Raw genomic sequence first — 24433 nt, 5'->3', positions numbered from 1 at the left:
AAGAATGATCCAAAATGATACACAATATTCTCTGGACAAATAAAAGTAAGAACTCTTTAGCTTCAGTGAGAAACATTATGTTTGGTGAAAACCAAACACTGCTTTTGAACAGAGGAAACTCATTTCAACAGTTAAGAATGGTGGTGGGAGTGTTTTGCTGCCTTGGTGCTTGGATGGCTTGCAATCATTGACATAACCATGAATTCTGCATTGTATCAGAAGAGTCTAGAGGAGAATCTCAGGCCATCCATCTGTAACGTGAAGCTGAACCTAAAGTGGGCCTTATTTCATGATTCTAAACATACACAGATCCTAAACCTAAGAAGATCTGCAGAAGAATGACTGCAGAAAAGGTCATTCTTTGTTTCCCAATGGCCCAGTCAAAGTCCAGACCTAAACCCCATTGAAATGTTGCAGCAGGAGCTTCTGTTTATGCAAGGCATTCCTCAAATGTCGCAGAGATTAAAGAATTCTGTAACCAGGTTTGGGCCAAAATTCCTCAAAAACCATGTGAGAGATTGCTCAACAGTTAGTCGAAGTCATTGCTGCTCAACAGGGTGCCACCAGTTAATGGATCTAATGCATACTTTGTCTCATATGGATATTGGATGTTTCATTATTTGAAGACTGATTAATGTTGAGAGAGTATAATCTTTTAAAGTATTATTAGGACTTAATTTAAGATCTAATAAGATTTAAGGTTTCAAATATGTGAAAGTTGTGAAAATCCTAAGGCACTTTTTTGGCACTGTATGTAAGGAACTGTACATGCTAAATAGAACTGATCCCAGTGTGAACCCCTGGGTGACATCTCCAAAACGCACAAAGTAAAAAGAGAATTATGATTGACAGTATCAAAGGCTGCCCTAAGGTCAAGCAATATTAAGTTAGAAGGAATCCCCATCAGAATGTATATCTTTTGTTTCATACAGTATGTTTCTAAAGCTAAACTGTCAACAGATTCATCGGTAATCACAGAAACCCATTCTGTGCAATCCTGATATATTTAGAGATTAAATAGACACACACCAATGCAGACATATTTGGCTATCTTTATTTCAGAGATAAACACCAAACACTATGTAACATCCTGAGGAAAATAGTTTTATTAAAAGTCATGTACAAAAGGAATATCAGACATTAGGTGGCTACAAAACAACACTATGTACATTATATACAACATAGAAGGACAGCTCTCCTTACAAAATTAGAAGCAATAGTTATAGAATGGTATGCACCACAACATGGTTACTGTGTCATGAGTACCATGGTACAAATAACATGCATTACAGTGCACTGACATTACTACAATATGTTAATTGTCAATGGAGGGTATAAGGTCATTCTCTTTTTAAGTTTTTGTGACAGTTTTTGTGAGAAATCACCACAGTAAAAATGAACTTTACATTTTTGATTGTGAGCACTAGTACATAAGTCTTTCAGTTTATCCCCTCACCTTCCTGTATCACTCTTGCTATTCACATATGTTGGATGATTCAATATGATAGCTCATTAGAAGATTACAATTTGTCAAAAAACAAGAAAAAATAAAGATATTGAGATATTTACTGTACAAATATACAAAAATGTGATGCAGTTACATTTGTATTTCAATGGCACTCTTGTTGTGTGTTTCAAAGATGATTTTTTCAGAATAACTGGATTCATGTTTAAGCAAAAACATTGGGTAAATCAGCACACCAAAGTGTTACTCTACCCCAGCTCCATTCCTCAACAAGTAAAAAAAAGAAATAATTCATACAAATTACTGTCTGTAAAGCAAGTTTTTTTCATTTGAGATTCATAACCTACTCCATCCATCCTACCTATAAAAAGTACACAAACTCTGCAATGAAGCTGAGCATTTTTATTTACCAGCATAGTGACTTTAAGGTGTTTTTTGCTATCAGCGCCTAATTTTTTCTCTCGTAAATTGATTCACTAATCCATGTTAGAACATAGAGATTCCTCTGCTTGTGCAAATGAAATCAGATTATGGAACCGTGTTGAATAGTTTGCTTGGAGTCTCATCTCCTAGCTAGTATGAGCTCATGAGTGAAGTGCTCTCAAAGTATGTGATCAGCTGTGGTGTTGTAGTCAGTCTGTTAGATTAGTACCTAAGACCTAAGAAAGTTACAAATGATAGGGAACGACAGCTCTGAACTATAGAGGATTTTAAAAATAATATATTAATACAGGTAAGAGAAAAATATATAATCCCCAGTTCTTTTTTATGGCTTAATCAACTTCAAGTTAAAATGTGTTTACTTGATGAGTAAAATTACAACACAATTCTTTCTATATGCAATGGCAATGTGCTGTTCCCATTTAAAAGTTATGTACTGTATAATAAATATATTTTTTCCTGGGGAGCTAATCTGTGGTGCGTTTGTCTGTTTTTCCCATTTTTACATGGGTTTCCTCTAGGTTCTCCAATTTCTGCCCAAAGACATGCTGGTAAGTTAATTGGCTTACATAAAAATTGGCCCTGGTTTGACTGTGTGCGCCCTGCGATGGAATGGTGTCCCATTCAGGGTGTATCCTGCCTTGCACTCTGTGCATGCCAAATTATGCTCCAGCTCAGTCCTATGACCCTGAACTGGATAAGAGGATTAGAAAATGCATTCTAAAAAGATTAGAAACACCATGAAGAAAAAGATATCCTCCTAAATCTTCCGAGCTTTTGGCTCTTTTAAACGTTTTCTGATGTCTCAGCAACTTAGTTAAAAAAGAGGAGCTTTTTGTTTGTTCACCCTCTTCTCCCCGTATCCCATAAAAATATTCAAAATAGTAACAATAACTTAGGGATGGTGGCACCATCAAAAGGGATTTTCCTTTTGCATAACATCTCTGTATGTCAGGACAAATTCTGGCCGCCGGTAGAGCTCACTCAGCATTTCAAATTTTGAACCCCACTCCTGTAGGCAATCATAATTGAAGTCCTCCTCACCTTCAGACACCAAAGTGCTGAGACTGCCCACTGGGGAATCCAGTCCCTCTATGCGGTAAATTTGAAAAGAGTCCATTGGGAAAGACTGATCATCATTGTCTGCTTCCCAAATAATGCGGGAAACATAGCTTTTGAAGTCTGTGGGGCCGCTAGCAACACCAGTAGCATTCTGATGGTAGCTTGCCATCGTGCCTGGGTGAACCTCTTCCTGTGATCCCTGGGAAGACTTTAGGAGGGGTGCTGTGGTGCCGGAGGAGGATTGCGACAAACTGGAGCACAGTGGCCTCTTCAACTCTGTGATGTCATATGCATTCTAGAAAAGGAAAGTAAAAAGCAGGTATATTTCCAAGGTTCAGAACAGTTTTTCTCATATCCTCAACCAGGTATTTATTATTTTATTTGTCTGACACTTATCTAAAGCGTATTGCATTTGTACCCATTTACATATAATGTCTATAGAAAGTCTCCACACTCTTTCCAAAGTAACACATTTTATGGCCTGACAGCCTGAAATCAAGACATTAAATTTATTTACATATTGTAACACAACCTCTAAATAAAAAAAAACAATTGCTCAAACATTCTAAAAAAGTAATTATAAATGAAAACTTAAAAAAATAGTTTGATAAGTGAACACACCCCTGAGCTAGAACTTGGTGGAAGAACCTTTTGCTTGAATTACAGCCATGATTCTATTTGGATAGGTCTCCATCAATGTAGCACACCTAGACTTGTCAATGTTTTACCATTCCTCCTAACAAACCTGTTCAGATTCAGTCAGCCTGTGAGGGGGCCATTGATGGACTGCAACCTTCAAATCATTCCACAGATTTTCCATTGGATTTCCAAGACTCTGTCTATGCCACTTGAGGACATTTACCATTTTGTTTTTTAGAAACTCAGGTTCCTTGTCATGATGAAAGGTAAATCCATCTGGATTTTTCTACTTTCATTTTATTCAGTTTCCATTCAATCTTGACCAATGACTTTTTGCTGAAGAGACCCAACCTGATAACAGAATACTGCTTCCATCATGCTTTGCAGTAGTAATGGTGTTCAGTGGGTAATGTGGTGGTGTATTGGGGTTTTGCCCAACTTGCATTTAGGCCAAAAAGTTCTATCCTGGTTTCATCAGTCTGCAAAACTTTTTCCTACATGGCTTCAGAATTTCAACAGTATTGTTTTGGGTACCTCAAACAAGTCTCAACGTGGGTCTTGGTCTTGGTCTTGACTGTTTTCCAAAGGCTATTTAAGGCCTTTGAAACATTTTCATACCCATCTTCTGCTATGTGCCTTTCCACAACTTAATCTCAGAGGTGTTTTGATTGCTCCTTCTTGTCCATAGTTTACTAAAAAGTTGCTTTACTTGTGTGATTAAGAAAGGCAATTGGTTACACCAGACCTAATTTACAATTGCTGTTACTAAGAGTTCTATAAAATTATTCAACCTATTTTTCAAGGTGCTCTTCTGTAAATACTTTTCACAATGTTTGATCATTTGAGATTGTGTGTTACAACTCAAAAATAAAGGTAAAATAAATGTGTCTTGATTTCAAAATTGTTAGGCCATAAAATGTGTAACTTTAGAAATGCAGTGTAGTGTAGTTATGTATTTTAGTGGACCAATTCAGGTGTAGTACCTTGTTCAAGGGTACAAGTAAAACAGCAGTATCTCATCTGGGACTTGAACACACAAAATTTCTATTTTCTGAACGGGACCATACCAATGCTGCCAGAGGTAGTTGTTCAGATTTTTGTTTTCACCTGGAAATTTTTTTTTAATATGATTTGGAATAGCTACTCTATAAAAATAATAATAATAATAATAATAATTGCTTACACTTATGTAGTGCTTTTCTGTACACTCCACTCAAAGCGCTTTACAGGTAATGGGTACTCCCCTCAACCACCACCAATGCGCAGCATCCATCTGGATGATGTGATGGCAGCCATAGTGCGCCAGAACGTTCACCACACATCAGCTATCAGTGGGGAGGAGAGCAAAGTATTGTAGCCAATTCATAGAGAGGGATTATTAGGAGGCCATGATTGGTAAGGGCCAATGGGAAATTTGGCCAGGACACCGGGGTTACACCCCTACTCTTTTCGAGAAACTCACTTGGATTTTTAATGACCACAGAGAGTCAGGACCTCGGTTTTACATCTCATCTGAAGGATTCTGAGGGGGGGTAGATTAACAATGTTTCTTTTTTATTTTGTCAGTTTTTTTTAATTCATAACTCCATTGAACATGGGAGGGATATGAGATATGATGGCTGACGTGACAAACAAAAACCTGCTCAAAGCCTTTTAAGTCTTTAAATGCACCTGCACTTGTACTTAGTACCACAGCCATAAAAATACATCTAAAGTAAACAGTTTCTCCTCTAGCAGTGGTGGTCAGCATTCTTCTGTATTGTGACACATTTGGAATTTTTATCAAAGTCGCTCCATATTCCTCAAATTCATATTGGAACTTTGTATTGGCCATTCAAGCACTTTTATTATACCACTTTTATTTCAATTTACAAAATTTAAACAACCTAAACTTTTGCACAGAACTGTAACTGGATGCAGGCGATAAAATACAATAATCACGTGTATAGCCAGCAGCCATATCACCCTGCAACTCACAACTGGCAACCCACTGAAGCTAAGCAGGTGTGAGCCTGGTCTGTACCTGGATGGAGACCTCCTGGGAAAAACTAAAGTTGCTGCTGGAAGCAGTGTTAGTGGGGCCAGCAAGGGGCGCTCACCCTGCGGTCTGTGCGGGTCCTAATGCCCCTGTATAGTGATGGGGATACTATATTGTAAACAGGCGCTGTCCTTCGGATGAAATGTAAAACTGAGGTCCTGACTCTCTGTGGTCATTAAAAATCCCAGGAAAAGAGTAGGGGTGTAACCCTGGCGTCCTGGCCAAATGTCCCATTGGCCCTTACCAATCATGGCCTCCTAATAATCCCCATCCATTAATTGGCTTCATTACTCTGCTCTCCTCCCCACTGATGTGCGGTGAGTGTTCTGGTGCACTATGGCTGTCATCGCATCATCCAGGTGGATGCTGCACATTGGTGGTGGTGGTGGAGGGGAGTGCCCATTACCTGTAAAGTGATTTGAATGGAGTGTCCAGAAAAGCGCTATATAAGTGTAAGCAATTTTATAGAGGCTGAATTTAGTCATACAAAACACTGGCTTCCTCATCTGGGCCATTACCTGGTCCTGCTCACCTCCACCCTCTTCATTGTAGTTGAGGATGTTTTCACGAATGTCCTCCCAGCTCTCGTGCTCAGCTGGAATGTGATAAACACCTCTTTTCTGGAATTTGCTGGGGCTGCCCTTCTGGTTCCACACAGTCACAGCCACAAGAACAGCTGGATGACAAAAAAGGAGAAACAAAATGCAATGTCAACTGTAAAGTCTCAAAACAGCAAGTTGCATAACATCACTTTATTGTCCAATATGAGATGTTTACGTTGTTTTATTGTTTCATGTGAACATCAACATTAATATATATCCATCTTACTTTTTATAAGTACTTTTAAAAGTGAATCTCTGCAGTTACTATAAAATAAATTCCCTTAGGTTCCTAAATAGGATTATACCACTGAGGAGAACATAATAATTTGCTTTTGCCATTTTCAGATCTGAAATGGAAATGGCTGAACTTAAAGACATGGCTCACTTAAAGTATGGCTCCTCCTTCCAAACTCTAAGAAGAATATCAGAAACTGTTTATTTGATAATTTTTTGATCTAGTACTGTCTCCAAATGTCACCCTGTTACAGAGACCCTTCTAATTGAAGACTGAAGACTTTCACCACCTGCTACTGCCTTACTCTGGATTTTCTTCCCGTCTTGTTGCACCATCTTGGATTCATCGAACATGTCTCTGAGGTACACCGCACTGTAACTGCTTCAACTAAAATAAAATTTCTTCCTGGTTAAAGACACATTTGATGATTGCCGTATTATTGGGATTTTACGACCGAGGTGCTACTTCCATCACAGCATGGGATGCCGTTTCTTTCATTCGTCTGCAAGCAGAGTCTCTATCCCTGCCTTTCGGCGCAAGACTGTAAGTCCATCCGGTACTGGCGCCGACCTCAAAAATCTTCTCTCACTACCGCGCCTGGAACGCACTCCGCTCCTCCCTGCATCCCCGAGACTGGCCAGATCAGCGCTACTCAATACCTGTTCCATAAACAGCCAGGCTCTTCTTTTATGTGACTTTATCATAGAAAATAAAATTGAATTATTGTGCTTAACCGAAACCTGGCACAGACAAAACGATGGACTGCTGTATAATCAACTAATCCTCCTGGCTATGCCTTGTTTGACCTTCTGTGTCCCACAGGCAGAGGAGAGGCCATCATTGTGATTTACAACCTTTTTTAAAATTTAAATCCTATTACACTACCTCCTCCCTCTTCTTTTGAGTGACTTGTTTTAAATGTCTCTATCATTGCCATAGTTTATAGACCACCCAAGCCCTGCAAACCCTTTTTAGGTGAGTTTGCTGATTGACTCTCATTTTTATGCCTTAAGTTTAAAAGGATCCTTATTCTTGGGGACTTTTACATATACATTGATTCAAGGTCTTCCAGTATGGCTAAAGATTTCCTCTCTCTATTGGGAATTCTTTGATCTAACTCACTTTGTTTGTAGCCCTACACATAACAAAGGACACATCCTAGATTTAATCATTGCAAATGACTCTTTTGTCTCCCACTGCTCTTTCCTTGAACTAGGCCTCTATGACCACTTAGCTATTCTCTTCAATCTGGAATTACCTGTTTCTAACCCTTTCCCCTCACGCTCTGTAAATTTCCACAACAGGCGATCAATTGATCTGCCAAGGTTTGCAAATTCTGTTCTAACCTCCTTATCTTGTTTCTCTTCCTCTGACCTCCTAGAGCAGGGGTGCCCAACCTTTTTTAATGTAAGATCTACTTTTTCATTTGCCAGTCCAACGTGATATACCACTGGGAATTTGAAGCTCTAATATAGGAATAAAAAGACTGTGGGCACATTAGTACAATAACGATACCCATCACTAGAATTCCAGTAAATAAAAGCAAGTGACTAATGCTACAGTGAACAAGTAATGTTCCTATTTTAAAAAAAAGAATATCCTACCTTAATGTGAGCACTAGCACTGAGAAGCGTACTTGAGAGCACTTGTAATTTTTTTTAACGTATTGACACTGCTGATCATGTCGATGACATTTTACCTCCTCCCTCCTTATCCAACTTCTCTGGTTCCCTTTTCTCCAGCTTCTCTCTTCTTGACTCAGCATCCCTCCCACCACTTTATTCCAGTCCTGTTTCTCTTCTCTCTGTCCCATTGTCCTCAATATTTTACATAAATCCATAAGCACTGGCATTGTACCACGGTCCTCAAAACTACTGCCATTACCCCCGTGCCAAAAAAGCCTAATATGGCTCTCGACAATCTTAACAATTTTCAACATACCCTTTCTTTTTAAAATACTAGAACGTGCTATCACACTTCAGTTACATAACCACCTCATGACAAACAACCTATTTGAACCCCTCTAATCTGGCTTCCGTCAACTTCACAGCACAGAAACTGCCCTGATCAAAGTCACCAACGATCTTCTAACAGCTTCTGATTCTGGTTCTCTTTCTATACTCATCCATCTTGATCTCAGTGCTGCTTTTGACACTGTTGACCATAACATCTAACTTTCTCGTCTTGAGACTGTGTTTGGAGTTTCTGACACTGCCCTCAAATGGTTCAAATCTTACCACACTGATCGCTGTCACTTTGTCTCTCTTAATGGGTACAGGTCTGAAATTGGTCTTGTTAAGTCTGGTGTCCCTCAGGGCTCAATACAGGGCCCCTTGCTCTTCAGCAGTTACATGTTCCCTCTTGGTCAGCTTTTAAGATCACATGGCCTCAGCTTTCATTTTTAAGCTGACGATACTCAAATATACATCCATACCAAACCTGACACTGATGTGGCTGTCTCTATTCTATCTCATTGCATCTCTGACATAAAAATTTGGATGACTCAAAACTTCCTTCATCTCAACTGCGACAAGACTGAAGTCATGCTTATTGGTACCCCCCATCAACTTCATAAAGCCAATCCTGTAACCCTTTCTGTGGATGGCTCTGTACTTGAGCTTCAATCAAAATTGATATATATATTCAATTCTGGCTTAACATTCAACCCACACGATGCAGCATACTGTCAAAACATCTTTTTTTCACCTTAGAAATATCGCAAGACTACGCCCTATGCTATCACTAACTGGCTGAAAAGCTGATCAACACATTTGTGTTCTCCTGAATTGACTACTATAATGCTCTACTTTTAGAGTTTAGCACCCTTTCCCCTAGGGGGCGCTCCAAATTCCTGAGTCCTAGTTTGATTGCTGTATTATTTCCAGATGTTAAGAATCAGTGTTGATATATAAATCTAGAGCTTCTGATGCTCAGGCCTCAGCGTTAGGACACGGATGTCCAGAGGCCCACCTATAACCAGACTGTGGAGTCATCTGAGGGCATAGGCCTTGCCAGAGGCATCACACCCTCCAAGCCCGGGGATGTGGAGGACCCGGCCTCGTGTGTTCTTGGACTGTTTCCGATTTCCCTGTGTCTGTCTGACTGGATGGATCGCCCAGTTTAGGATTATTGGACTGCGCCCTGACTTACCCCCATGGATTACCTTGTACCTGGATACCTCGTTTTCCCCTGTTCACCAGAGCACCAGTTGTCACTGAGAACTACCTTCGCAAATAAACCCTTGTGCGTTTTCCCTGATGTCCGCCTCCTTTTTGTCTTGGGTTACACTGCATAGGTTACACTGCATAGTCTCTAATCACCAACCCTTCTTCAAAGGCTGTGGACCATTCATGACACTGGAGTATCTAAATCTACATTGAACCAACTGCAGTACGTCCAAAATTCGGCAGCCAGAATCCTGACCAGGTGTAGTGCAAATTACTCCTATCCTGGAGTCATTGCACTGGCTTCCTGTTAGGTTTCTTGTTGGCTTTAACATCTTCATGCTCACCTATAAGACTCTGCATGGCTTGGCACTTCAGTACCTGTCTGAGCTACTATCGTCCTACTCCAGCTCTTCTAATTCTGGTCTCCTGTCTGTCCCCCAAGCCGGTCTACACTCTATGGGTGACAGGGCCTTCTCCTGTTATGCCCTCAAGCTCTGGAACTCTCTCCCCAAGGATATCAGAGAGTCACTGTCTCTAAACTCCTTCAAATCCAAACTCAAAACCTTCTTCTTTAGAAGAGCCTTTACTTAACTGGCTCTGTTCTTTACCCCTCTGGTCCTACTATACTTAGTACCACCATCCATGGTCTCATCTGTGTATTGTAACTGCATTTTATCTTGTGTATTCTTTTTATTTATTGTTGCTGTCATTCAGTAAAGTGCTTTGAGATGCTACCTTTAAAGGCGCTATATAAAATAAGTTATTATTATTATTACTACATCACTTCCATAATCACTCTGTGCCTGAACACTAAAGAAAGGGGCGGTTATTCTGGAATTTGGAAGAGTGGGGTGTAATGACACTTCACACTGCGCATGCTCCCAGCGACTTTAGGAAATAGTTTATTTTCACTACTGTTGTTCTAAAACAAGTGTGCTTAGAGAGGAAACTATCTTCCTAGCCTCCTGTTATAGGGATAAGTGCACAGACAATGAAAACCCCATGATTTACAGTCACAACGCATGTCACCAATGACATAATTTCATGCTTGTGCTACAAAGAGTGTATGTAGGTGGCCTAGCTGTTTCAATTTAGATCCAGTGACCCCCCATGCTAACCAGGTCCAGTGCCCACAGGTGTTCGCTGATCTCCCCTCTTGGAATACATAAATAATAATCACACCTTCCCCAAGAATGCAGAAAACTATCAAAAGACATCTTAGCCCCTCTTATTGAAGGATTTTGGAGTTTTTTGAGGCTTTTACTGAAATACGCTTTTCTTCTTTTTTTTAATACAGTCTTAATTAATATTTCATATTTAAATGAGTGATTGAAAACAAACTTGAAAATTCATGTTTTTAAAATGAGACAAACATATGTAATTTGAATGTTTACCAATACTGCAAAAGTACAAAATGTGCTATATAAATGTGCTGTCATGATGTACATTTTACGTAGTATGTATTCTAAGCATTTTAAACATGGCCAACAGTGCACCAATGTTAATGTTACTAAGGAATTGTTGTCATAGTTACCAAAGAAAACCAGCAGGCACATGCTGATGGCCAGGATGGAACTGGGACTGAGGACAGCCATTCTTCCTGCTTTCACCAGACTGACTTCACACCACTGGCCTTTATATCCCTCCATGCAGACGCATGTGAAGCTCCTGGGAGACTGGGCAACACAGGTGCCCCCATTCCTGCAGACAGATGGCCCACATGGGGAGGGGACACAGTGCAGAAGCCCAGAAATACCATCCTCCACTGTCATCTTGCCAGCTGGACACCTAGTTTAACACAGGAAGGACAGAGATTACATTACAGTACTGGTAGCGTGTGTCTGTTCATTTTCCATATTTTATTAAAGTTATAGTATCACTGTGAAACTGGTTTCTGATCTTGTAACTTCCCTCTCTAGTGCTCACTGAAAATGAGGAGAGAATTACAAATCTCTCCTGTAGCAAGTGAGCGTTAGCAGCAGCAAAAAGGGCCCTTGAAGTTTGGAAGCTTAAATGGATGATTGGGGAAATTATGGAAGAATCGATCATATTGTGTTATTTTGGCCTTCACAACAGTGCAGAGGGGAATCAAATATTACATGCACTTTTACAAGAGAGACCACCTATATGGCTGAGCCTTCTTCTGAGTTGCTCTTTTGATATACAGCAGGCCCATCAGGCTCTGCGTGCTCAATCAGGACCCTGAGAGTGGTCATTATTCGCTTCTTGCAATTCTGGGATAAGGAGTTTGTAGTTAAAACTTCAAAGGGTTTTAGAGGGTAAATTGAAGCTTTGCTGATAGCAAGATCTGTCCGTGGAGATCCCCTGAAAATGTAAGCTTTTTGACAAAGTTAGAAAACGTCTTATTGACAGTGGGATTTTTAGAGGTTTTATTTACCTTTCTAAAATTCTGACAGCATCGTTTGCATTATTTTAGCTCTCCGCAAGAAGTAGAGACATTTCTTGTAGAACTTGGTCATAACTAACCAGTTTATGGGATTTGTTTAATGAGTGACTCCTCAGTGACTATTTGTAATGAAGCTAAGGCGGTTAAATGGCTTTTCTAGCTTTAATTCTTTTTGCCTGGTTGAAAATCGTTATATACTGTATATTGATGACATGTTATTTATAGACTTATAGACATACTATTTTTAATTTAATAAAGAAATATGTTAATTCTAACAACATTGAAAATGAATTGATAAAGGGGTATTTGAATATTATTTTGGTGCAAAATCTGTTTTTTAAGTGAATGGCCCTGAAAGTCTGCATTAACTAAGTGATCTTGTTTAAAATGTGGAAAAAAATGGTTTTGTTTATTTAAAACATTTTGATTTCTTCTTTGCATATATACAGTACACCTGCTATGGAGTGACTGATTGCGTAAGGAGATCTGCTTTTCTTTAGCTTTGATTTATTGTTGATTATGGACTCCTTTTTACTATGTTACTCAATTATTCCAGTTACCTAACATATTCCAACCTTTACTATTCTTTTCTTCTTTAATTCCCAAAATGATTTCCTACAGCGATGAGTAAATGTCAAATAATATAATGGAAAGTGAAGGGTTTGAACAATCATATTTAGCGTAAACGTTTTTTTTGTCTCAAGAAAGACAATGCTGCTGTTGCTTTTCTTCAGAAGGCTAATCTCTTAGACCTTAACAAGGCTGAGTCAAATAAATATACTTTTCGTCATATTCATCTAAAAGCCGGAACATGGCAAAATTGATGAATAATGTTTTACTTTTATTTTAATATAATGGATAACTGACCCAAGGAGAAGAATTATTTCAATCTTGGGAACTCTGTAAGGGCTGTCAACTACTCTTCTGAATAATGTTGCTATTGCTGACTCTTCAGTATTTACTATATGACAGATGTATTATTATTTAACTACCACTGTCAAACTTCTAGTTGGCAAATTTAATTGTGCATTGAATCCTAGTTTTAGACAGGTCTTCACCATCTCCTATTTCTGGAGCAGCTAAAACACTGAATAATTCAGAATTTGATATCTGAAGAGAGCTTAGTCTGTTAATAAGAGATTATAGCTTTTACTGCAATGCACATAATTCTTATTCACAAATTGATTAGTTTTTTACCCCAAACTTATTTGCATAAGGTTTCATACAGTACTACTGAATCAATGGCTTTATCTGATCATGCACTCATTAGTTTAACAATAGATTTGAGTGTCCATTATTTTGTATGTAAAAGGTGGTGATGTAACAATTCTCTTTTGCCCAACAAACAAAACATATAAGATAATAATAATCTGTTACTCCTGATATTTTATGGGCTGTTGCAAAGGCTACCCTGAAAGGCAATATAATAACTTATGTGCCATATAAAAAAAGACATAAAAAAGAAAGTGTTTTCTAAAAAATAACTACTTTGGTATAAGGAACTTCATAAAAGCTCTCCTTCAGTGAAAATCTGAAAACGTTTCATATATACAAGAGCAAAATTCAACTCAATTTATACTGAATCTGTGAAATAGAGCTTTTTTATTTGAAACAGAGGCATTATGAATTTAGTAATAAACTGAGCAAACTCTTGGCATATTACCTGAAAAAAGAACGAGCAATGCTTACGATTACAGCTATCTGGCTGTCTCTGTTCTCTCTAATTCCATTTCAGACAAAAATATGGATGACTCAAAATTCCTTCATCTAAACTGTGACAAGACAGAAGTCATGCTTTTTGTCATCCCCCATCAACTTTGTAAAGCCAATGGATCCAAACCTGTGGATGGTACTGTACTTGAACTTCAGTCGAAATGGAAAAACTTGGGGGTGCTATTTGATTCAGGCTTGACATTCGACCCACATGTGCAGCATTAATCTTTCACCTCAGAAATATCACCAGATTATGTTATCGCTAACTGCTGCTGAAAAGCTGATCAACACATTTAAGAAATAAACTTAAATTGGAAATATCTGATTTTCAAATAAAAATGAAGTGCTCAATTTCAATTAAAAATATTTCAGAATTGTATTTATTTTGGTTTTTAATTCACCATGTTCATTTTTACCCTTTAGATTGCATTCAGAAACAGAGCTAAATAAAACTTCAAGTGAGGATCAACAATCAGAGATTTGTAGAAATGTTTCTTTTCCTTTTACAAACAATAAGATTAAAGAAGAAAATCAAATTGTCATATAAGTTTTATTTAACTCTAACAAACGTTGTTTGGCTCCAACAAAAGTCATTGCAATGACACTTCCTCAGTGTAGGAAGTGCCAGTCAGAATTAGGAACATTTATGCATTAATTTTGGCAATGTAAAAGTATTGAGCTTTTGGCGATCTATACATGGATCTACAAATGAACATAGATTTTTTTGTCATCTATACTTCTCCTTACTTCACACATATGTTGTCTCTTAGCCCAGATAAAATGATATTGTTAATGGCTATCTCTTATTTAGCAAAAAATGCATCTTGTCAGTCTGGCTTGGTTGTGTGTAGAGAGAAGGTGACTATCAGTTTGCAGAGTGGGATTTTTGGGGAGCCCACATAATATACAGTATATTTCATTTTCAATTAAGTTTGTAAATATCAATTTGTTTTGTTAAATAAGGGGAGGGAGATTAATTGATGTATTAATTTGTTAACATACTGATTTATTAGAAAACAAAAAAGTGTTATGCTCTTTCTTATTGGTTGGATACCCTAATACTGTATAAAGTGTGGTCATGCCTAAAGGATGGTGATCATGGTGTTTTACCCAATTAACAGTGCAAGAATACCTTAATTTCCAAAAACACTTTGTCAATAATTCTTTACAGTTGTGATTTCTAGCTGGGCCTGTGTAAGGCTGGAGAACAGCTCAATCACAACACACAGCAAAACAGAAGTATCAAGGTCAGATTATTAAAAGGGTATGAAAATGTTGAGAATGCAGAAAGTTAAAAGGCAGATACTACTATAATATACCAGATGCCCTAAGAGATTTAATGTATATTATTTTTGCTCTAGATTTATAAATACAAATATTTTATTTATACATTTATATTTTTGCTAGCTCTATACCTGTCAAATATAAATATATATTACTGCTAGCTCTATACCTTACATCAGAAAGTGGCGGTACTGTATGTTCAAGAGTACCCAAATGCAAACAAAAATATTTGCAGATGGTTTACAAAACATGTAGCTGCACAGACACCGAATGTGGACTAAGAAGAAGTTGTAAGTAATTGAAATGGAGAGCTCACATGATGACTTGCTAAGCTGGAGTACCTGGAAAAATAAATCTGTTTTAGGGGGTCAGGAGGGAAAGGAGGAGGAAACACAGTACCCAACCCACCTGCACTCGTGTTTCCTCCACAGGTCCACGCAGTATAGCGGGCTGCGGCAGGGCTTGCTGCTGCAGGCGTCAGAGTGACAGCCTGGCAGGACTCCACGGCGCTCCAGGACAGTGTGGAACTCTGTGCTCTTCCCATCCAGGGGCAAGGAATGCCCGTTCAGCCTCACATCTTGCATGCAGCCTAAGGTCACAAAAGAGTCATCATCACCCCTTATGTTTTCACAGTCTTTTGTTGATGTTTTATTCATGATATATCATGAAAAAATACTAAATACTATACTAGAATCTATTGTTACTCTACCTTGAAAGTCACTATGCTGGTAGTCAGAGAGGTTGTTTCCCAGCAACACACTAGATGGGTGAACAATGATCTCTCTCTTGTGACCAAGCATAGCAGTGATCTCACGTGCTCCACCTCCCTGGTCCAGGCGCAGTGTGAACACATTGTCATGGCGATCAAGGCTGAGTAAGACCCACTGGCCGTTGTCGATGCGCAATGCTGGCAACTGGAGGTAATGGTCTCCATCACCAAGATTTGCCCTCACGCCAAAGTGCCCGTCCACCATCTGCAGGGAGAAACACAGGTCTGCTGTAAATGTGCAACAGCTGCTGTCATAAGGCACTGAAAGAGACTGTAGACATGGAACAGAGCCCTATCTTATTCAAGTGTCTACTTCTGGAGAAACTTAAAATTGTCCAGTTGTCCCATGATATTTCCATATCCACATATAGACATCAACAGATATCAGTCCATCTGTGATTCTCAAGATCAGACAATATACCTGTCTTGATCCTGAAAATCCGTCTCCTCTCCCTTTTGTGCTTAGTACTGTGTTGAAAAAAAGTGTTCCATGACAAGGCTGCTGACATAACGTCAATTCTCTGTTAATTAAGTTCATTTATAATTTGTACAATTTTTATGCAATGTATCTGTGTTTAAATTATTTATCCTATTCTGCTTCATGTAGATCTCATGGAGTGACAAAAGTTGGAGTAGGGCTATGGCTTGGCAGTTCACTTTAGTTATGCATATATGCATACAATGGCCAGTGTTTTTGGTGGGAATAGTATGTTCTCTTTTCTCTTTTGTGTCTGCTACCCTTGTCTTTTAAGGTCTTCCTGCCTCCTGAGTACAAACAGCACTACTGTCACAATCCATCATAATTAGTCACTCAACCGTCCTAAATGCCACAGCATTCCCACGACTTCAGTTAATCAGAAACCTGCCCGATCTAATTCTTAGAAACAACAGCACAGACCTCTTGTCTTTCACTGTACCTGTTATTTATACTATCCTCAAACCACACTTCATTGCTGGGAATTAAATAGCCTGCTGTTCTCCTTGCTCATCTCCAATTTCAAAACTCTTCTAAAGATTTCTTCTTGCCTCAGTCTTTTGGTTACTGATTCTCAGCCTGCTTCACTGACACCGTTCTTGCCTTTCCCTTTGGATTGACGAAAGCTCTCTCTGCCTTCCTGGAAACCGACTCTCAGCCTGCCTCTCCAACACCGACCTTGCCTAGCCCAATTGTTTTGTTTTGTGACCCGCATAGGGTTCTCTGGATCGTTTAGTGACAACTACAATACAGCACTACTGTTCTCCTGAGTGCTTATTGAAAGTGCAGAGGCAGTGTGCAAATAAGGTCCTGGTATTTTTTTTTATCAAATGAAAGCTAAGATGGAATGAACCGAAAGTGGTGCCCTGTTGGAAGCTTTTTTTTGTAATGTTCACGGCAGTCAAAGGAATGTACAACAGGAAAAGAGCACCCCTTGGGGTATTCTTTTCTTTTCCTTTTTTTTTAACAACTTGAGACATTAAGGCGTTTATGCTTATGATGATAGAGATCATCATTCACAAGCAATTTTTCTGTAAACAACATTGCCCTGATTTCTGGGGGTGTGTGTAAAAGCGAAGACAAACACAGGTGCTCCCTTACCTCCATAACGATGTATTCATTGGAGTCCCTTGAGGTCATGCTTAGCAGAGTTCCAGAGGGGGTACGTGTGCGCAGGAGCAGCTGGGCATGTGTTCTGCGAGCACTGCCACCCCCCCGTAATTGGTATCGGAGTACGCTATCCTTCTCAAAAGACCATTCTGGAAGGGCTGCAACAACAGAGAAGCAGTGACAACTTTTGTTGACTCAGGCCTGCACCACTCTCAAGTTCCCTCTGGCACAGTAGGGCTTAGCAAAGACCTCCAAATGTACACTATCAGGTACAGCTACCTGAGACACTAGATAAAACCCCCTTTCTCAGCCAAAGGACTAATACAGTAAAACCAACATACAGAGAAGTAAGAAGATTAGTCCAATTTTGGAAGCTTTCAGCTCTTTCAGTTCTTTTATAAAGCTTGCACTACTTTCTTGAACATGATTGTACACAGGTCTCAGTGCTCCTCTGTGGTACTAAAATAGAAAAAAATAAACAGATTTATGTTATGAAATTAAATGTTAACCTTTATAGCTGAAAAAAAAACAACAACTAATTTTAAAATACATTATGAGATGTCCAGATTTTATATTGAGCAAGTGGTGTGAATTCTGAAAAAAACATTAAACGTCTTCCTTTTATGTACAATAACTAAAAATAGTAACTTTCACAGATTGATAAGGATTTTAAACACTTCACAGACATCCTTTTTGAAGTTGTACTCCAAGGAGACCAATAAAGAACAGTAGGTTTAAAGAGAAAGAGAGATGACTTTATTCGCCATATATAATTTCTTGTATTAGAAATTTGTCTTTTTTTTTCCTAAAAACACAGACAGGGAGAGAAGCATGGGGTCAGAGTGCAGGGTCAGCCATTTATATGGTGCCCCTGGAGCAGGTGGGGTTAAGGGCCTTGCTCAGGGGCCCTCTGCCGGGCCACTGGACAAACCAGCAACCTTCCAGTCACGGGCGCAAATCCTTAGCCACAGAGCCACCACATCGGCCTATATTACAGTATTAGTGTAATAGAATTGTTCTTCAAGACCACGGCCTGATGATATGAAAATGTACTGCAAGTCAAGATACAACATAGAAGGTCAGAGCTTTTCAACAATGTGGGAACTGTCCAATGAACCCTGTGAGTAGCCACTGTCTCATAGTAATTGACATTTCTTCACAGGGACAAAGACAGTTCCTGTTTCTCAGTAACAAGAGGACTTCGATCTGAAGAGGACTGCTTCTGTGTTACCTTTGTCACACTTGTGTCCGCTGTAGCCTGGGTGACAGTCACAGCTAAATGACCCCCACTCCCCCCGGCACTTCCCATGGATGCCACAGGAAGGTCCCCCAGCAGTCAGACACACTCCATCTGTTAGAGCACAGCCAGGGGCACTGTTTAGGCTCTCTGCAGGACACCCCAGGTCATATACCTGTCAGGAAGGACAGAAAACAAGTAGCTGACGATGGGAACCATGCACAAAGTGACCACCTAGACATCCCTCTTGCCCAGCTGCATTACATTCAGATGTGCAAGTGTAAGATCTCTTGGTTCCACATTATTCAAATTAGTTCTTATGCAACTATGTACACAATCATTGAGGTTTTACATGCCACTGGAACAACATTTATAGACATTTATGCATATTATCCCCAAACAAATAACAGATATATGCATATTTGTAATAACAGGTAGCATTTTTCACAGCAGAGATTATGACATGTACAGATGCAGCCATTCAAAATGAGCGGGGTACGCTGCGGTACAACGTGGTGGGTGTGTCGCATCCAAGCATTCTTTGTAATCGTCTTTGTAAATGAAAACACTTTATTTTTTCATTGACAAAAAGTAACACCACAGCATTTCGTTGATCGGATCACATATTTGTTTCCAATCATACAAGGTAAGTTCTGAGAATCTCCAATTCACCATGCCTTTCACATGCTCTTAAACTCATAGCACTTTACACTTAGTTTAAACAACTGAGTGAAATAGGTTTAATACAGGTGGGTAGCCGCGTACGGCATGTGTAGGCTGCAAAGGAACAAGTAATAGGTGTATTCCATGCTGAAAAGAGAAAAAAGAAAACACAACGTTTTGGCCGTTTCTGCTTCCTGTGGTGATATGCGGGTTTTTTGCACAAAGCCGTATTGAGCAGTATTTCTCGCATTGTGAACGTGTGTACACAGCGGTCCCTCCTGGGTTCCAGTTAGTGCGTAATTATGCATCGATGAAAAACCGGAGGTTTAAAAAAAGAGAATTAGTTCACTGATAGTTTTTTGTGGAGGCTGTGAAAATTTTCACAAGTCGTGGTCTTTAAAATGCATTTGGTTTGAAGGCTTTCTGTGTTTCCCTTCCAAAGATATGTACAGAAGAATATTTGAGCGTGGTCAAAAAAATGGCTTGAAAACGACATAGTAAAGGCTGTGAAAACAATTACAATGTACACAGCAAGTGTTTTCGTAACTCTAGGCGGTTTCATGAAAAAGCTACAGGCGTGCCAACTGTAATCGTTTTTATTTTTAAATATATTTTAGAAAAGTGTCATCTATACAAAAAAGTTGCATTTAATACCACTCAATAGTCATTAATTGAGATAAGCTCTCTATTAAAGCTCAGATCAAAGATCAAGCACAGATCAAACAGCAATATTTCACACACTGGGACTGATCTGTGATCTGTGATGTGGTTGAGTGTGAATTGTGGTGCTCTAGCAGGCACAGTTGGCTGGCTGTGCCAAAAAATAAATAAAAAACGGTTTAACAACTCTTAAGCTTACGGTAGTTTTTGTTAACACAAGCTTATCAGTGAAAAGACCAAGGGCATTCTCAGGGTAGAACAGGCGTACCTTCCAATGAAAGACAGTCCCCCTTCCCCCCATGGAAAGACAGACAAATGTTTTCACTGCCTATTTAGTAGCTATTCAGAGGGAAATGCATTGACGTCACCGCACTGGCAAGCATGCTCTTTATATGCTCTCCCAATAGCGGGCGTATTTGCAGAAAAGGTGAAAATATCACTTTTCTCAAAAAATATAGAAACGATATGGTCAGAAGGAGTACGTAAAAACATTTTCCAAAATAATAATTAAATTCTGAAAAGTATGAGTTTCTTTTACTGTGATAACGAGCGCAAGTATTAATGGAAAATGGTAATCACTTAACTTTGAATGTTTTGTGATATTTAGAAAGACAAATAAATTCAATATAGTGTTGATAATATTTATTGTCAGTAATAATATCAGTAGCAGTTTGAAATTATTCATTGTTTTTAATAAATGACTTAGCTTCGAACATGTGATTTTTAGAAATATAAAAAGGTCAATATAGTGAACCATAATATTTGCTATTTTAGTGTTTCTAAGAAATGTTTATTTGTTAAAAGAAAACCCATGGCGATAGCGGATTTGAACACCCGACCTCAGGGATATACAGTAAGTCAGTCACTTAAACCATCACGGTCATATGACAAGCCCTGAAACAACAATACACATATCAATGGAAAGTCTTATACTACTGTTTGTGCAACAGTACATGAATATAGTTATATTGTTATTAATTTAATTAGATACACGAATCCATATTATATTCCCTATTAATCAAATTCTAAAAGTATGCTTTTGTTTACTCCGATAGCAAGTGTGTTCGCAGAAAACTATCACTTTTCTCACAAAGTACTGTATATAAACGTACAGTAACATGGTCAGAAGGAGCATGTAAAAACGTTTCCGAAATAACCACATGTAAGACTTTGATGCTTAAAATGTTAGGGAGAAATGGACTACTGGTGTGTATTTTTTTTCTTTAAACTATCAATACCAGCAATATACAGTTTACAAGTGTCAGAGGTGACACTTCACCCGAATAAGATTGAATTCTTGAACAATGCCAATATATATATGGGAATGTCCTGCATCTCTATTACCACACTCTCCCCAACATGGTTGTGGCAAAGCCGAGATGATTTTATTTTTGGGGTTATGAAGAATTGCGCTAAATTCTTTCAGAAAAATTCCCGCATCTTTTCGCGTTTGTGGAAGTGCATTGTGTTTTACACATATTCTCCCATTCACCATTCTCCCATTAGTGATGGCAATGTTTAGTTCTTCTTCCTATTTTATCCTAATATAATCTTTCATTTATTTTCTAGAGCTCATTACAGTACAAGTGCTCATCTTGTAAGCCTGGATAATAATGTATAATCTGTATGACTTGGTTTAGTTGAACATTTGAATCATGTTCCTTGATCTTTTTCAAAAAGTACTAACACATCTATAGGTATCGGAAAAAGCCCTGGTTTTCCAAACCATATTTGTCTTTAAGGGACTGAAAACTTAATAGATTTCTCTTTTCCATTATTGTACAAAATGAGGTCTTTCCTCAGTGAGCCCACTGTTTAAATCTTTGATCAAGTATACCTGGCAAAAATGTTGGATCATATGCAAACCATCTCAATATCCTCATCTGTTTTTCTAACATTATTTTTTTAACAACTTTAAACCACATTTTGTAATGTAAATGCATTCAGATAATCCAATTGATCATATTGAAACCTGGCTCGATCACAATAATAGCTTGGATAGGTGTATTTTTTAATCTAGTCTCTATGCCTTTCCACTTGACTGTCATGTTATCATCACACTAACAGATCAGAGGCTTGAGTTGTGCCGCATAATAATACTCTTTGAGATTGGGGATACTTCTATCTTCCCTCTCTCAATTTACTTTCCACAACAGAAACATAAGTGCCCTGCCGCAATTTGGATGATCACAACTGGCAACCTGTGCTGCCCATAAGGTTGTATTTCCCTGGACACTCTACCCGAGGATTTCCTGTGCCAGCAACACAACTTTGCCACAACCCATCAGGCTGTGTTCTGCAGGATCTGAAGATTCTTCTTCCGACATGTATCCTTGCTTTCCAAGGACGTTTAGCTGTTTCTCAAGAGTTTTGACATCCCTTTAAATCGGATGGCTCACAGCTGCATCAAGACATCAGTTCCCTGTGGCTGTACCCTCCAGACGGACACTGGTAGCCTGTTACATTTTTATACATCAAAAAGTATTTAGAACTTAAAATCTAATTCTGGTACAGGGTCATTACTCCTGATCTAGCTTCAGTGTATTTTAAACAGACAACTGCAGTATGTGACATGTTAGAAATAACTACAGAAATATTAACATTATCAGGGACAGCCACCCTGATTATGTAAGTGATTATGTAATTTAAGTAATTTCTATGATTCCAATATGATTGGTAATGGTCACTCATGAACACCCATTTGTGTTAAAAACACAGGGCTTGTGGATGACACATGAGTAGAAATGAGCAAACAATGAGTACAGGGTACACCCTAGGCAGGACATCAGTCCATCAGAGGATCAGATAACTGTCCCCAGAGGATCTTCCCCTGAGATCTTTGAAGCTCACTGTCCCAAGTGACTGTGGGGGTCTTGTTATGCAAACTCTGATTCTTCACTGGATATAAAATTAATACCTATCATTGTTAAATCAGTAACATTAAGTAAGTAACTGGGAAATAAAGCATTGAAGAAGTTCCTTACAAACCTGACTATCCACAATCAGATTTCTCACACAGCCCACAAAACCCGTGAAGTGCAGTTGTGTCCTCCGGAAAGGGAAGGACTCCTTCATGCCACCGAGCTGCAAAGGCTGATTAACATCAAGGAACCTGTCAGGACAAGAGGGATAGAAAACCCTGGTTCAGGATTAGCAGACAAAGACAGAGGTGTTCTTTTCAGGGAAATGGACATTTCAGAGCAATTCTAATTTCGTTGTTTTTTGAAGAGAATACCCACATCCAATTATGGTAAAAAATCCTACAATTACTACAAAAGATCATGTAGGATTTAATCTATCTTTTGCTTTTTTTGGATGGAACATGAAGTTGTTATATGTAAAATACAGGGAAATGTTTATTAAGAGACATATGGAATGTAAAAACATTAAAAAACAAGAGGAAACAAGAGGAAGCCATTTGACCACTCTGTTCCGCTTGGTAGTTAGTGGTTTGTTTATACAAAGATCTCATCCAGCTGTTACATGAAGGTTGACTGGCTTCAATCACATGACTGCACAGCTTTTTCTCCATGCTCCCACAACCCTTTGGGTAAAGTAGTGGTAGTTAACATCAATTTAATCCAAAAATTAGTCTAATACATGGATGAAAAGTGTGGATACACCTGTATGTTTTAAAGAAATACTGTAAATTCCTGTTATACCTGTAGGTACAGCAAAAAATGAGTTCAGTCAACCAGTAATATCTGCTGACTATTTGTGTAGAGTTTGTATGTTCTCCCCTTGTTCTCATAGGTTTCCCCTGAGCGCTCTAGTTTCCTCCAACAGTCAACAAACATACTAGTAGTTTCACTTACTTCTGGAAAAATTGGCATTGGTGTGCGTGTTTGTGTCTCTGTGTCTGCCCTCTGATGGACTGATGTTATGCCTAGGGTGTACCTTGTACTCATTGTTTGCTCATTTGTACTCATGTGTCATCCACAAGCCTGAATTGGATGAAGCCACCAGAAAATTAAAATGGAATAAGGAAATGCAGTTAGAAGACTGCATTGTGCTTTTGGATTTTGTATGTTATAAACATTTTCTAACTTTAGGACTGTTACTACATAATTCATTTCAAGGAAGTGTTTAGTTTGTTACTAGGTCTCCCAAGTCATATCAGTGATTCAATGTTATTCAATTCATTTTACCTCTCCTTTCCAGGGGTTTCTCCTGTTGCTTTGCACAGTGTCTGGTCGGTTTCTAGCACCTCCACCACAAAGCCTTCAAATTCGTTGACCAAGGCTCCAGAGCAGCGGTCTAGGATGAGCTGTACTGACTGAGAGAGAGCACACTCTTCACTTTCATGATACAAAAATCCAGTCTGGGGATTGAGGGCCTCTGTATTCAGGCCTATACATTGGCCTTTGAAATACTTAGAAGCAAATCTCTTGCAATATTCATCAGAGACAGACATGAAAGGTCTATGTAGGCAATTTGTGTTAAAAACTGCATTTGTGTTAAAACTG

The 24433-nt window shown here is 38.8% G+C and overlaps 1 protein-coding gene across 4 annotated transcripts in view; it reads right to left on the bottom strand.

Annotated features, from left to right (window-relative positions):
• Window positions 1-1039: 1039 nt before the first annotated feature.
• LOC102686834 (neural-cadherin) overlaps window positions 1040-24433 on the bottom strand; it is a 160821-nt gene continuing 137427 nt past the window's right edge. For 3 of the 4 annotated variants that reach the window (XM_006635802.3, XM_015357512.2, XM_069195052.1), the window contains exons 25-33: window positions 24116-24243; window positions 22956-23079; window positions 18639-18819; window positions 17399-17565; window positions 15763-16027; window positions 15462-15642; window positions 11184-11437; window positions 6164-6321; window positions 1040-3263 (exon numbers count right to left, since the gene is read on the bottom strand). In XM_006635802.3, coding sequence (XP_006635865.2) covers window positions 2820-3263; window positions 6164-6321; window positions 11184-11437; window positions 15462-15642; window positions 15763-16027; window positions 17399-17565; window positions 18639-18819; window positions 22956-23079; window positions 24116-24243 — 1902 coding nt within the window. In that variant the 3' untranslated portion in view covers window positions 1040-2819. The remainder of the gene's footprint in view (window positions 3264-6163; window positions 6322-11183; window positions 11438-15461; window positions 15643-15762; window positions 16028-17398; window positions 17566-18638; window positions 18820-22955; window positions 23080-24115; window positions 24244-24433) is intronic. The other variant, XM_015357511.2, reaches the window with a different exon arrangement.

The sequence above is a fragment of the Lepisosteus oculatus genome, chromosome 10 (genome assembly GCF_040954835.1).
Source record: "Lepisosteus oculatus isolate fLepOcu1 chromosome 10, fLepOcu1.hap2, whole genome shotgun sequence".
Lineage (NCBI taxonomy): Eukaryota > Metazoa > Chordata > Actinopteri > Semionotiformes > Lepisosteidae > Lepisosteus > Lepisosteus oculatus.
Note: the sequence above shows the minus strand (reverse complement) of the source record. Positions and strands in the feature narration are given on the sequence as shown.